This window comes from Musa acuminata, chromosome BXJ1-3 (genome assembly GCF_036884655.1).
Source record: "Musa acuminata AAA Group cultivar baxijiao chromosome BXJ1-3, Cavendish_Baxijiao_AAA, whole genome shotgun sequence".
Taxonomy (NCBI): Eukaryota; Viridiplantae; Streptophyta; class Magnoliopsida; order Zingiberales; family Musaceae; genus Musa; species Musa acuminata.
Window position 1 is genome coordinate 37881081 of NC_088329.1, and position 15877 is coordinate 37896957.

The 15877-nt window shown below is 38.5% G+C and overlaps 1 protein-coding gene across 6 annotated transcripts in view; it reads left to right on the forward strand.

The window, feature by feature from the left end:
- The first annotated feature begins 237 nt into the window (after window positions 1-237).
- LOC135628052 (uncharacterized) overlaps window positions 238-15877 on the forward strand; it is a 51108-nt gene continuing 35468 nt past the window's right edge. For 5 of the 6 annotated variants that reach the window (XR_010492781.1, XR_010492779.1, XR_010492780.1 and 2 more), the window contains exons 1-8: window positions 238-1235; window positions 2802-2946; window positions 9896-10168; window positions 10269-10436; window positions 10533-10748; window positions 11077-11171; window positions 11839-12013; window positions 14734-15143. Coding sequence is in view for 2 of the 6 variants with exons in the window: in XM_065134567.1 (XP_064990639.1) it covers window positions 424-1235; window positions 2802-2946; window positions 9896-10168; window positions 10269-10436; window positions 10533-10748; window positions 11077-11171; window positions 11839-12013; window positions 14734-15143 (2294 nt within the window). In the remaining 4 variants the exon portion in view is untranslated. Of the gene's footprint in view, window positions 1236-2801; window positions 2947-3236; window positions 3377-9895; window positions 10169-10268; window positions 10437-10532; window positions 10749-11076; window positions 11172-11838; window positions 12014-14733; window positions 15144-15877 lie in introns of those variants that run through there. The other variant, XR_010492782.1, reaches the window with a different exon arrangement.

A 15877-nucleotide genomic window follows, 5' to 3' on the forward strand; every position in this document is an offset into this window, starting at 1 on the left:
ATAAGTCATCTAACCGATCCATAGAGTGACTCCATACTATTTCAATTATATCGTGATATTTCAGAAATAATAATAAATAGAAAAATATTTGAAAAATACGAAAATATCACATCAATTAGAAAAAGTCTTAGGAAAATATGAAAAATATTACATCTATTGGGAAAGGCTTCTCTCGAAAATTAGCCCTAAATGTAATCGTAGCTAAAAGAAAAATATTCCGAACCGCCTCATAATCATTTATATCGTGGAACGTCCCGACGACGATTAAAGGCGGTCCGGGTGCCTCCGACGAAGCCTCCACGGCCTCGCTGCAGTCGTTTGCTTTTCCGTCCACCTTGGCGAGGGCGACCGAGAGAGAGTCCATGGAATCATCCTTCTGCTCCTCTCGTTGCTCGAAATCCTAATCCCACTCCCTCGATCCCGATGGATTCCGCCCAGGAGAAGGAGATCTCGTTGCTCTCCCGAGTCATCGCGAACCATCTCTTCCTCGGCCAGTTCGAAGCCTTCAGAGCGTTGCTCCTCAGCCTCCGGAAGCGTAAGCCGGAGCTCGCCCTCGAGATCCTTCGCGCCGTTGTATCGAAAGGAGGGCGCATCGATGGCGTCCTCTGGTCAAACACCTGCGGCTCCCCCTCGCATCTGGCCTGGCTTTCCGTCCTTGAGCTCATCAAGTTCGGGAACGCAGCGGCTTCTATCGGAAGCATTGACCCGGAGACTCTCCGCTTAAGGGCGGAGTTCCTTCTCTTGATTCAGGTTGCCTCCTCCAAGGTATCCGAAATCTCCCAACTTAGATCTCAGGATACCGACGTCGACAAGAAAGGGGAAACATTTGATGAAACCGCAAACTCTGTGGAAGTGTTGAACGATCTCCTCGATACTGGCTTACGTATATTATGGAGTGATGTAGGGCATGATGCCAACCTTCTTGATTTGGTTTCTTTGGTGTCTGAGGATAGGTTGAAGGGTTTGTGGAAGGTTTTCCTCGACAACGCAGAACTTTTTGATGCGATATGTGGAAACATTCATCGGCAGGTGCAGCTTTGTCAGGCTTACCATTTGGAACCAGCAATCAGCGTGAAAACTGAGGAGATGAATGCACTATCTAAGGTGCAGCAGAGTGTTCAGATGGCACATTTGGATTCTTTGAAGAAATTCATGGAAGCTGATGATTTAGAGAGAGCTTTTTCTCATCTTCGGTTTCTTCATCTAGATTATGGCATAGAGGAAAAGCAGTACGAGTAGGTCTTTTAAAAATTGGACATCTAACAATTTTCAATTTTCGTTCACCTGTTGGAAAAGTTTTGCATGGGATGATCTGATAATTCATTTCAGTTATTTCAGTTTATTTTTCAATGAATATATGAAGTAAATAGGACATCATAAATATAACACAGAGCAAGAGAGAGACACAGAACTTCTGTGAAGTTGAGAGTTTGCTTACATTATCACCCAAAAATTATCATAATTTAGTGACTTAAGTCATGGAACAAATGATAAACTTGAATTGCATGTGCTGCGTGGTATCCAATGTTCCAACTGTTGGATGACATTCGGCAGGGTATTGATACAGCTCTATGCCAATGTGCCATCTTAGAGCATTACCTTTGGCCTGTAATGGTTACCTGTTCGTTGGCATATATTATTATGACAAGGAACCAGTATAACCCATTGTTTATCTCCAATATATGACTGAAGCCAGTGTTTCCGAGACTAAAATCAAATTTCAAATAATTGTATCTGCATGTTGTATTTGTATTCAATAGTTTGCATATGCAGGCTATTGTATTTTGGTTTTCAAAGATAGTATGTGAACAAAATCTTCCTAAGGCAAGTTGGACTTCTTTAAGATCCAATTAGCATAGCTTATATGTTCATTGATGATATGTGATCAGAATTTTGAGGAACACATTAATTTTTGAATTTAACGAGGAAGCATTATTTGACAACGATAATATTTGAAAATCATAATTCATTAACTTGTATAATCCTTTAGTTACATCATTATGGTGTGATGGTTTCAAAGGTTTTTAAATACTGGTTGAACTGTTACATATGTATCATTTTTTACCAGTTTGGCCAATTACTGAAATTGAAATGTGTATTTTAATACTGGTAAATATCATTTTTATTATTTTATTAAACCATACCTAGCAGTACTGGCCAGTATGGCATCCAACATATGGTGTTATATAAGCACAATATATTGCCGAAACTGGTACAGGACTGATATTTAAATCCTCAATCGGTTTATTATGTTACAATGCAAAAAAATCTGGAAAAAATATAAGACCAATATATTGCCGAAACTGGTACATGACTGATATTTAAATCCTCAATTGGCTTATTATGTTACAATGCAAAATGTCCAGAAAACAAAGATTTTTCTTGTCATATTTTCTATGTTCATGTTTCTGAAGTTCGAAGTGTTTTAAGGAATATCTAAATTTTCATGTCAGTTGTAACATGATTTGTTTCATGTTTTATATAATGACTAATGATGTTGCCAAGGTAATTCTTACCATGATTAGGTATTTAGGTTTACCCTGTATTTATCTTCTTAAGGATGCCTTGGTAAGGAACTTGGCACCACCTCTTTGATATCAGGTTGATAGTTCGTCATGTTGATATGTCTGATCTGGATGATGATCAAGATCCACAAAAGAATGTGGAATTTTGCTGTCTAATTTTCTCTACTTGGCCCACCATCATATTTCGTAGCTACTTCTTAACCAGATTGGTGTTGCAGTAACACATGGCTTTATTCATGTAATATAAAGTTATTTCCCTTGAATGATTTGTTGCAGGAGGGTTTTGCATGATCTTGTCAAGAAAGCTTCGTTGCAAAGTGCTTTTTATGATAAGTCATGGCTTGATTCACAGAATATAACGATGTTGATGTATGCTGCAGCTCTTTCATCCAACTGCAGTCAGCTTGTGCAGATGATTCAGGTGATAAATTTGTGCCATGATTAAAGTGCCTCAATTTCTTTTTTTTTGTTTAACTAACTTCATGTAATGGTCATTGACCAGTGTGACATCATCACTTGTTGCCTGACCTTGTAGATTTGGTTGTACTAATTGTTGCTATAGATTTATGTATGTGAATTCTATTGCCAGTCTTATTATAGTTAAGTTGCCATTCTGTTTAGTTGTCATGTCTCATTGTCACCACAGATGTGGTCATTGTTGCCTTGGATGGCCTTGTTGTGTTGCTATTTTAGCTTCTAAATTTTGGACCACAGGTTTCCATGCTGGAGCAGGGTGTCATGCTGTCATGTGGGCATGTTCTAGTGCCTGCTGTTGGTACCTCAGTTGCTTCTTGCATGGAGCAGCAAAATATGCCTAGATCCTTGATAGGTACAACGAACTACCTAGATAGGTACAACCGACTACCAAAATGTATAAATGGGAGTTCCTTCAGTTCTTGAGTACATAGATTGTTTTTCATGGGTACATAACTATCAAAGTTTTCACCAATTGAAATGTAGAAGTTTTGATTTCAGGTACTTTAATCTTCATCACACCATATTATCATAGTATGTATTACATTGAATTTGCCACTATTGATCTATTGTAGTTATGTGTTTTATGAGGTTTACCATTTATGTATATATATTCAAATGATTTTGTATTATATTATAATGCAAGTGTATAGTCTTTGATCACTTATATGTGGAGGTTATCTCATCATGGATAATAACTTCCTCGTTTTATTCTAGTCTTATTTAGGAGCACTAGAATCAAGCTAGGGATTCTATGGATAGGTAAATATATATTTCCTAAACGATTTGATTGTTAACTGATCAAAACTGATTTTTAATTGTTCCCTATACCGACGGGGCATTTAATTGTTTTCTAAACGATTAGATATTATTGCTAACTGGATTTGATCATTATATCTCTCCCAGTCAACCTCAATAAAATTGAGGTGGCAACCAACCCCAAGAGAGAATAAACTCAGCTTTGAGCCTCTTTGGGTGCATGTAAATATTGACTTATTCCTTCTTCTATACAGTGATTATTTGATTCTGCTTTTAGTCCAGACTTTTTCTTATTAAAGTCTTTTAGCTTCATTGCCCTTCACTTCATTCTATTTCCTACTTATGAGATTCATAGTTTTTCTAATCTCCATCTTTTCTACTATGGTCTTCTACCTCCTTTCTCTTTTTCTTCTCTTTATAATGACAGTTCTCTAATATGCTTACATCGGTTTGGAATTATTTCAAGTTTTTCTTAGGAACAGTCAGAATATACGATTTCACACATATTTGTCGCCTCCCAGCATTTTAAATTGCATTTTTAACATACTTTTATCCAAGGTTCTGAATACCGTACCGTACCAATATACTGATCAGTTGTCAGTATGGTACATATCGAGCTGTCACAAACTTAGCTGATTTTGCCTAAGTCGTGTGGCACCCTTGCATTGAGTTAGCTACTGTGATTTGCCTTCTCAATGCCATCTAACTTCTGGAATGTAAGAAGTTTTCACCCCAACTTGAAGCAAGTCTCTAGTAGTTTTGGTCGCCTCTGTGATTGTACCGTCTTCTCTATCATCTTAGCCGCTTACTCCTCTGAGTAGCAAATGTACAACATCGCGTACTGCCTACTTCGTTCCTTAGTCGAACACTTTTGCATCGACCCGAAGTCCTCTACTTTCGGCTATCTTGATGAGAAGCTCGTTGGCACCAGTCTTACGAAGTTCCCTGGTCTTTGCTCTTCAGTCTTATCTCGGTACTTGGAGTTTGTATTTGTATTCTCCACCTCCTCAATCCCTTTCACAACAAGCGCTCTCCCCCCATGAGAGCAAGGGATCAATAACTCCACGGAAGTCCTGTCTTTGCGGTACCATGGTGTTGCCATGCCCATGGCCTTACTATTCGTCGCCTTACATCTGCGTCCCTTTCTTCGCGATCGGTAGATCCGCCTTTGCGACACTGTGTCACTCCTTCGAGTCCACCTCCATTCTAATTGATGCTTGGTTTTGGGTAGCTAAGTCCATCTGGACTCGTTGTTATTTCCTTGCCCCTTTTGACCACCTGCTTCAACACCTCTGTGTTCTTCGAGTAGTTCCCCTTAGTCAATGGAAAGACAGATTGCAACTCTTATGTATGGCCTCCGCCATCATATTGCCGGGCTCGCACCAATTCTGTTCTTCTTAGCTTCCTTGGTAGCAACGTTCATTTACTCAGCCTTGTCCTCTGACTTGCCGGGCTTCCTTAAGCGAATATGAGCTCCGGGGCAGTCCAACTCTCCAGCCACTCTGATCATTTCTCTGCATGATCAAGTCCCCCATAGGACTCACTAGTACTTGCATTCAAACTTCTCTTTCGGTGGTACACAACCCCCATGTGCTGATGACCAGGGCTTTCATTCGATGCAAAATTCGATGCACGCACAGAAGACCCGCCTCTGCGGTACCATGACATTCACTCGAATCTATAGCCCTTTTTATTGTCGTGCTTTTCGCCGAAGTGGAGCTCCCAGTAGCTCTTGATCATACCTCCATATGATCTAGTCCCACGCGGGACTGGTCCCATGTGTGTCGCATTGCCTCGAATTGTTCTACCACGATCCATTACACCATGTCGCCTTCTGGTAACATCTGCATTGCATTCTAATCATCATGGGATGAACTCGGACTACGATCCCTCTATGTGTGGCCTCTGCTGACATCGTTGGGCCTTTGTCACCTTCGATTGTGTTTGCTCCTTTGGCAATCGACCTTCGTCCACCTGCTCTTGGGTCATACTCGGACGAAGCATAGCTATAGGACAGTCCGCCGTCTAGCAGCTCCCGAAGTCCATTGATTTCGCTGAAATTGGTGCACCATTAACTGGATCCTGGGCCTCTGCCCCCACCAACATAATTTCCATTGCGCACCGCTTCCTTATGACAACTCGAATGGCAGCACTACGACATATTCTTTAAGAGTACTCGCCTTCATGTCATCTTGCTCTGTGCCAAGGCCTTTTGACCCCAACTTCGTCTTTGTAAGTTGAGTCGCCTTAGTTCCTCCGTCAAATGCTTCTTCGAGAAGGTGCAGGTGCCTCGAAGTTCGCTTCGTCTTTGGCACTATGCTGGATGAGTCCGCTTCATCAGAATGAGAGACCTATAGAACGACATGATCTCGCTCTTGCTTGTGCAAGAGTTCATGTCCTTGACCTTTGTCCAACGAAAACTTCGTGCCTCCGCTCTATGTTCCATCTTCTATGCCGACTCCCTTCATGCGTCTTGGGTACTTCACCAAGTTACACCCAAGTTGCTCCGCTCCTCGATTTGCATTGAGTTGATGGTGGTCTTCGCGCCCACCATTCCACAGGGTCAACCCTCCATTGAGTCCGATCTCCATATTGGCTCCATGTGTGCCTTCATTTTGTGTTGCCTTGGTTCGCTCCCCCACTTAATCTCGCAATGCATCCACCAATACATTACCTCATGCGAGATCATGCGATGACTCCTCGTCGCTCGCTCGATTCGTTGAGCTTTGTGGAGTTGTCTTGAGATACTCCTCAACATGTACGGTCCGTTGCACATGATTCTCCCTCTGGAGAATTGAGACTTATCCCTCCTGGATATCTATCCCGTTGGAGCAACTTCTCTCTTCGCATCATTCCCTATGGAAGTTTCGGAGATCACCATCCTCTTAGACTACTTCCCATTGCTAAACAAACTGTGCATTGTTTTGCCTCCACAAACGACGGAGTGCAGCTGGGAGCCAAGAGGTGTATTGTAGCTGGAGTAGAAAATTGAGACTTAGCAAAGGTAAGGAGATGCAGCGTCTGCAAAGGCTTTGACGAAGTCATCGGAGGAATAAGTGGGGGAGAATGTCACGGAAAAAATTGTAAACAGGGTGTTTGATGTAATGCTCATGTATGTTCGTGTTTTTTGGTTTTGTTCATGCTTTGCACAACATGTAGAGGGCTGACAGTAGGCTTAGTAGCCCCATTTTGGCTGACTTTGGTGGTAGCTTTAGGATTGTAAACGAATGTTGTGTCATATGGGCACTTGTGGGCATTTTGGTCTGTAATTGATCATTTTGGACCCTTTGTTGTGTAATCGTTCAAAGCTTGTGAAGTCTATGTTTGTAATTTGCATTGGTTATGAAGTGTTTGTTGAAATGATTGCTTGTGGACCCCGAGTGAAACGGTTTTTTTAACCCATTTTCTCAGGGGCCATAGGAGGTTTCGGGGAGGCTGACCTTTGCGGACGGACACGCAAGGGTGCCGCACGACTTAGCGACTTAGGCAAAACCAGCTAAGTCCATGACAGAGCGTACCGACACACGGTACACTTAGGTGTACCCATGTACCACTTGTACCGGTCCTCTATCGGACCTGTATGTATCACCCGTATCGAGCGGTATGGTACGGTATTACAAACCATACTTTTATCGCATACCAATTGTTGTCATCCTCACCCACACATATTGGTTACTTCTCTACAACCCATGGCACCTTTTCATCCATGTTTAGCATCAAACCAGAATACATGCTTCTGTCCAAAGATTCCAGTATCACTGTAATCCATGAAGACAAATTTGTAGCACTATAGTCATACAAACCCACAACATTTTTATATAAACATGAAATTTATATTTTTATCAGTAGTCCAATATTTCTTGGACACATTGATTTGTTGAAGGTATCAAAATTAATCTCGAAGGGTTGAATCCATGAAGAATTGGTCTACTCCTAAGACAATTAGTGAGATCCATAGCATTCATGGGTTAGCTTCACTTTTACCTGTCATTGGTTTGTATTTTTGCTCTGTGAACCCACATTGTCATTGGTAATCTTTGGACTCTAGAAGCAAAGATGAGATTTCAACTTGTTAAGATCAAGCTGATGAATTGTCCGATATTAGCATTCTCAGACTAATAGGTCTTGGAGGTTAACAGCAATGCTACCATGTACAAATAGGTGTTGTATTGAGTCAGGAGAGTGGATCAGTTGCTTACAATCTTGAGTTTTTCAATGGTTTTGGTTAGGGTTCTCAATTTCGATATGTACCGCCCAGTACGGGTGGTATGTACCGGTCCGAGAGGATACTAGTACATGGATCGTCCTCTACCGGGTAGTACTAGTGTTTTGATCGGTATCGAGGTGTACCTACCGGTATCGCCTTAGATTTTGACCGTTACCGAGGCATACCGATCGGTACGTCCTAGCGTGGTAGGTGAAGGCATTTTTAAGGTTTTAGGGTGTACCATCGGTATGCCCTAGCGTACCAACGGTATATACCGGTGCGTACCGTACCGAGCAGAGCTCGGTATGCCGATATGGACCAGTATTCAAAACCTTGGTTTTGGCTTTGAAACACTGGGGGCATTAGAGGGAAGTTATGTGAAACTTTGACCATGTTCACAAAGAAATTTGATAAAGCATCAAGCTAAATGGGCATCTTTTCTTCAAGGGTACACTTTGACTTAAATGTTGGGTTGTGAGCAGATTAGCGATGCAATTAGTCGCAACGAAACTTAGTTGATGACCATTTCTCTTTTAAGTCCTTGGTCTTGAGGTATTAAGGACTACATAGCAATGATCAAGTTCTGGTCCTATTCTGAAGTCTTGTGAGGACCATGGGATTGATTCAATGACATATCATTTCCTTGAGATGAATATTTGTTTAGGGGTTCAATTTTGCGTATTGTGTGGTTGACTCAAAGGGCACCATTTTAGGTACTATTGTACTAGACCTTAAGCATGTCTCCAATGCAAGGTACAAAGCTGTAGCTGAGCATCATAGGCACAAGGAGTTCTTAACAAGGGGCTCTATTGATAATATGTTCTTTAAAGAGATTTCATCAAGAGTTTATAATAAATTTAGTTGTTGGAAATTTGTGCCATTCCACAACCTCAAGTGGTTAGGTAGTTATGCCTATCTTCTTGGTGATCCTTTTGATTTGCCCACTTTCTCAATGTTCAATGTTAGTGACTGGTTTGAACTTTGAATATCATGGATATGGATATATTAGGTGATGTTAGTTGACGCCTGTTAACGGTGACATCCACTTCCCAGTTCCCAGGAGACATTTGACACTTGCCAGGTGGTAAGAATAAGATAGACCTTTTTGTTTATTTGTGAATTGACTAGTCTGAGCTTGAGAGCATGCACGAGGATCTTTTTCTGAATCTTATGGATATCATTTTGTCGAAGTTCAGATTTTTCTCATCCTAGAGGATTTAATACAAGTGTGTAGTCTTTGATCACCTAAATATTGTGGTTGTCTACATCATAGATATCTGATGATTTATTTGTTCTATTTCAATCTAATTTGGGTGCTGTAAATCAAAACTAGGTCCTTTGGTAGGATGATTCATGATTTTAGGTATTCTTGGATAGTTAGGTATTTGACTGTCAACTCATCAAATTTTCCATCTGTCTCTTACCGGTAGGGTGGGTATTTGATTGCTAACGACAAATTTGATTGCTGTCTCGGTGGCAATTGACTTCGAGGGAGAAAAAATGATGAGCTTTGAGCCTCTTTGGGAGCAAAGCAAATCTTGCCTCATCATCCTATTTCTAATTCTTGTCTTCCCTACCAATCAATGTCTTCACTCTTCAACTTCTCTCACCCTTCATTCCTGTTTGACTTTGATCCCTACTTAAGTTGTTTGTTTAGCTTCTAGCCTTTGTCTTCTCTATCATGTCCTTCTACCTCCCTCATTGTTTTGTTCTCTCCCTTTATAATAATCATTCTACTGTGATTCTGTCAGTTTCACTATGGTAAATATGTAAACCTGATTTGCTAACAAAGCAGATTAGTATTTTAGTTTTTAAATAGCAAAGGGGTACTAGGAGTTCAGTTTGTGGTGATTTCAGGTAGTTGAAGATTATTTTGTTGGAAGGAACCCAATTTTCACACTTATTTACCATGTTTGATTTTTCGCCACAGGCAATTCAAGATGAAGTGGTTTCTGAGGAGATTGAGCTGCACAGAATTTCTGATGCTAATTCAATTCCTCTCCCCCTTAAGAAATATCTGGAAACACTGTCCTCGGAAAGTGTTGATATCTTGGATGGCAAAACTCCTTCAAGCATGGCAATAAAATCTTGCATGAGAGACCTCTACCATTATGCACGAATATCTGGAATACATGTCCTAGAATGTATTGTGGATACAGCTCTATCTGCAATTAAGAGGGAACATCTTCAAGAGGCTGGTCATGTATGTTATTGTTTCTGTTGATGCACTCTAATATTTTTTTCTGAACTGTTTTCTTGGACAAGTTCTATGGCTACATTAATTGACCAAGGACTATGTTTAGGTCCTGTCACTGTTTCCCCTTCTTCAGCCACTTGTAGCTGTCTTAGGGTGGGATCGCTTGTCAGGGAAGACAGCACTGAGAAGAAGATTAATGCAGCTACTTTGGACAAGTAAATCTCAGGTACTAAGGCTGGAAGAATTTCCTGTTTACAAGAAGCAATCTGATGAGGTAATCTTCTTTTATGTACTAATATTTCTGACATATGTCAAACCATTAATGTTCATTTGTGAAAACCATTTGAATGATATTGGTGTATCTTGACAGATATTATGTGTGGAGTATCTCTGTGATGTGTTATGTTTTCATCTGGATATTGCTTCCTATGTTGCATGTGTCAACTCCGGTCGGTCTTGGAATTCAAAAAAATCGTTGCTCTTTTCTCAAAGAGATAATGTTGCAGATGAAAATGACAGTGGAGTTTTAGATCCTTTTGTTGAAAACTTCATACTTGAAAGATTGGCTGCTCAATCTCCCATGAGGGTAAGTGTTTCTGCTTCTGAAGCTTATAGGACTTAAATGTGACGAACCAACACAATGATTTTGAGTTTAACTGTTAGTAACTTGTAAAGATAATTATGAATCTGTCTTATATTGCTATGTTGATGATTATAGGTTAATTTTATAAGTTAATTCTTTTGTCTGTTAAATATCTTAATTATTTATAAAAACTTCTGCTTTAAACTTTTGTGTCTATACTCATGAACAAAACCATATTATTTTCATCATTTTCTCGAAGAAAATAGTTAGTACATTATATCTGTTGTTAATGAGATATTAATGGTTTTGTCTGTGGTAATCTTTTTTGTAGGTTTTGTTTGATGTAGTCCCAGGGATAAAGTTTCAAGACGCAATTGAGCTTCTTAGCATGCAACCCATTTCTTCAACTTCTGCAGCATGGAAACGGTGCATGACTTGATATGTTTCATCTCTTATTGCTTTAGTAGTACTAAATAGTAAATATAAATATGTGAGAAATTTGGACTTGTGATGCAAAGCCTTTTGCATAAACCGAACTGTATCTTTATCTATCTTCATGCAGAATAAACATAGATTACATGTGCACAAACATGCCGTTTTTACTTAATCGCTTTGATTATTTATTGTTATTACACATTCTTGAAGATTCGTGAAGTATGGATGATAATATTGGTTAGTAAGCCAATAGCTCAACAATTTACTGTTTATTTTGGAACTGTTAAGAAGGGAGGGGCATTTTCTTGTCCCTTGCAACTCAAGATGCAGTAAGAAATACCTAAGATGTTCTCCTTCCTCTAAAACAGCTCAACATCAGATTATCTCACTGTTATCATCAACCACTTTGGCTTTATAGATTTGTGTCCTCGACCCCTCTAAAACAGTTTCTCAAATAACAATATTATCTTATTATTATATCATATGTGCATTTCTCAAAACAGTTTCTCAAATAACACATTTCTCTAAGAGGAATGTGTTCACTTTGATGTAAAATGGCCCTTTTACTACCTATTCTTGGAGTTTGGTGCATTCCAATTATTCTGGATTTATCTTTTTTTCTTGCTGATACTCGATGCTAATACAATGTACATGACAGGATGCAAGATATTGAACTTTTGCACATGCGTTATGTTCTTGAGTCAGCTATTTTTGCTCTAGGAATCATGGAGAGGTGTGCTGCTGTTGTAAATAACCCCCAACTACATGTAGCTATGTCATACTTGAAAGACATGCAAAATCATATGGAGGCTATCAGAAATGTTCCTCGCAGAGTTAGTCCCTTTTTCAGAAAGTTATTTATTAATTCATGCCTCCGAATGCCTACTTCTATTCTGCACTAAAATTGTAGAGAGGATATTTAAGACTTTAAGTAATCTGAAAATTTTGACCCTGCATGCCATTGCTTGTATTTTCATATGCTTTTCTTTGGCTCTTTGTTTGTTTCTTGTAGGAGGATTTTGTGCTTCATCCTTGTTTGTGTTTATATATAAAGTTGGGCCTTTTTATATTAGCTTAAGCATTTAGGTATAATGATCATCCTACTAACATTTTATCATGGTATTTCTGAAGTTTGGATCCTTGCTTGCTTCTTTTTGTTGATAATTGAAGTGTTCTATTTACCAGTAAGATGACCACCAATCTTGGTCTAGCACTTTATCTTGCACATGGGTCCGTGTGTCAAGCCTGTTAATCTTTCATCCTCCTTTCATGCGAGAAAGATGCCAGTTCATGTAGTTTGTTGGGTCCTGGTGTGCTTAAGCTTTTGGGGATGCCAGTTTATTTAGTTTGTTGGCTTTTTCCCTATGTGCTTAAGCTTTTGGGAGTTTGCTCAGATAACTTATTATTAAATTAATTGTACAGAAGTTTGTTACTTAAGTGGTCAATTAGTATTGTGGTTACAGTGAAATTTCCAATGGAAAATGGGACTAACTCAAGTACCTCTCCTCTATGCTCTATAATTTTCAAATTCTGTGAGCATTTGACTGATAGTTGATATTACCAGGGCTTGTGCTAAATGAGAGTTGAATTTGATGGATGAGAGTTGTAATTTAGGTCCAAGGTACTAGTAGACGTGCTTCCATAAGGATCATAGTTGTTGCATGTGCATATACTGGCCTCTAAAATAAATATATGCACCAATGCCCTCCAAGATAGTTCACCATTCTAGATATTTGCACCAACACTCTTTAAAGTAGCTTTGATAAAAAAAATGCACAAATAGAAGATAAATATTAAAGTTTATATCAACTCTAGAAAGGTTTATATGTAAATATAGGTACTTTATCATGCACATATGCAAAAAAAAGAAGATTTAATTTGCCTGAAAAAGTTGAATAGCTTACTTGGTCGATGTTAAAGAAATTGCTAGGTGCTATAAGTTAAAAAAATTACTTGGTCGATGTTAAAGTAATAGCTTGCTAGTCACTAGGTGCTCACCTAGGTGCTTGCTCGTGTAAAGTAAGATGCTAGGTTATAAAATTTATGCAAGTATAGTAAACAAAAGCTCCAAATAGTTGGGACTTATGGTTTTGTTGTTGTTAATATTAAATGAAAAATCATTAAAACAAGAGCTTCAATCAAAGTAAGAATTTTTATATCATTATACTGCAAGATGGTTACCACCAAAACACCAAATTTCATGTCTAGCCATCTATATAAAGCACTCAATCAACAAAATGATAATTAAATTAATTAATAAAGTAAAAAAATCAAATATATATCAGTCCAAGAGCTTTAAATAATCATCAAGGTCCACTATATCGTCATTGGTAACATTTTTATTCTCATCTCTTTCACTACTTGATTTATATCCTTTATTCTCTTCTATTTTGTTAGAATCAACTTCTCTTCAATCATGCTTTCTCGTCATTATTGTGCATGTTGTTTAGTAGATATTTTTATTACTTCAACAGGGTTCTCAATTTCGATGTATGCCGTATGGGCGTACCGGTCCAAGAGGATATCGGTACGCGGACCGTCCTCTATCGGGCAGTACCAGTGTTTTGATCGGTACCGAGGCGTACCGACTGGTATCGCTCCGTATTTTGACTGTTACCGAGGCATTTCGATCGGTACGCCCTAGCATGGTCGGTGAAGGTATTTTTAAGGTCTTAGGGTGTACCATCGGTATGCCCTAGCGTACCGATGGTATATACCGGTACGTATCGTACCGAGCTCTGCTCGGTACGCTGATACAGACCGGTATTCAAAACCCTGCTTCAATAATGAATGCCCTTACCATCCCAGCCCATGTCAAATTGTGACCAAAAACCAACTCATCTTCTACATTTACATGTTAACACCATTTCCCAATCCATCGCTCATTGAATCATTGAATACCATTTGAAGAAATAAGACCAATGTCATGACAAACCTTGAGTGATTGATTGTATTTAATATACACTAGATTATGTGATCTTTGATGATCCTGCCATTTCCTTTGTTTGTATGAGTTTATTGCATGAACTTAATATCTAATTATTATTTATGAAATAAACAGAAAAAGAGTGTCATGCATGGGTAGCAGGTGGAATGTTTGCGCCTGGTTATCCAACCCCAACTAAGGTGCTCGTCTAAGCGGTGCCTACTTAAAAATGCCTAGCCTAGTGTAGACCCTTAGGAGGTGCTATGGCTTTGCCTTGCCTCGCTTGAGCACATAGGCGATCATCCAAATTACTCTTGACAACATTTATTTGTGATGCCTTGACAACATTATATGACAGAAGAACGTTGATTAAGTCAATTGTGGTGTTTCTTTGTCCATATATCACAAGGATTCAAAGGGTTTTATTTCTTTAGATCTGGCATGGAGTACAATATTTCAGTATTATTTCATTATGGCTACATGCATGTTAATCATACTTGTTCCAGTTTTTGTTATGGGATTACCCCCATTATTAATATATTTAATTTTATCAAATGCATCTCTATGATTGTTCTCTCTTTTTTTCCTACACCAACAATTTTCATATTTTGCATGTTTATGTTGCAGATCTTTATGGTTAGCATTGTAATATCATTACTGTATTTGGATGAGATATCTGCCAATCTGCCACCAAACTTGTCTGAAAGTTGTTCTGGACATTCAGAACATCTTCCTCATAAAACTTCATGTGATGGTGGAAACAAGAACTTAATTTCTTTTATGGGATTGCTACTTGAGATATTGCGTCGAAATCTGCCTGTAGCAGTCACTGAAGTGGGGAATCTGTTGAATAGTACTGTGGAAACTGCAGGAAGACAAGTTTTGGAATGGAGAATTGCTAAATCTCTACATTTCATTGAAGATTGGGAATGGCGTTTATCTATACTTGATCGCCTTCAACCATTATCAGAATGCCAATGGGGTTGGAAAGAGGCATTGGTTATTTTTCGTGCTGCTCCTTCCAAATTGTTAAATCTGTGAGTATGATTAAATTTCATTTTTTGTATTAATCATGTAATTTTTAATAATGTATATATCGGATAATGATCGCCAATTGAGTCTATAATTTTTGGGTGAACTATAGTGTAATAGTCTTAAGTTCGTTTCTTATGTTGTATTACAAATTTGATGTTTGATTCTGTTATATACTGGTTGTACACTGTTGTATTACAAATTTGATGCTCACAGTGGTAGTCTTTCATCATTGTAATAATTGGATACACCGTAGTAATTAGAGATTGAAAGTGGTAGAAGAGAAAGATTTGAGAGGGGATTAGAAGCTGGAGGGAATCTTACAAGATTGTTGACCAGACCCCTATATTTCTAACAAAGGTATCGTAGAAGAAAATACAAAGAGAACAAAGATTAAAATAAACTGATTTACTTTTTCTCTTTTTTCTTTCTTTTCTTAGCTACAGTTTTTAATATTTTGTCACAATTCTGTTTCTTTGATATCCTATTGATGCTATATTTGTTTAGTTCAGATCTAGTGCTTGTTTTGAAATAATAATCAGCTGAATTCATTCTAAAAATTACAATTATTTGATACAATAATAATACCAACAACAATGATGTAATGTCCCAATAGTCAGTTACATGGATCTTTGTTGCAATCGAGTCTCGTAAAAGAATCGTATTCTTAGTTAAATTAAGAGTATTTAAATCTTTATTTATTGTTTCTAATAAAGTTGTATAGGCCCATACCCATCTT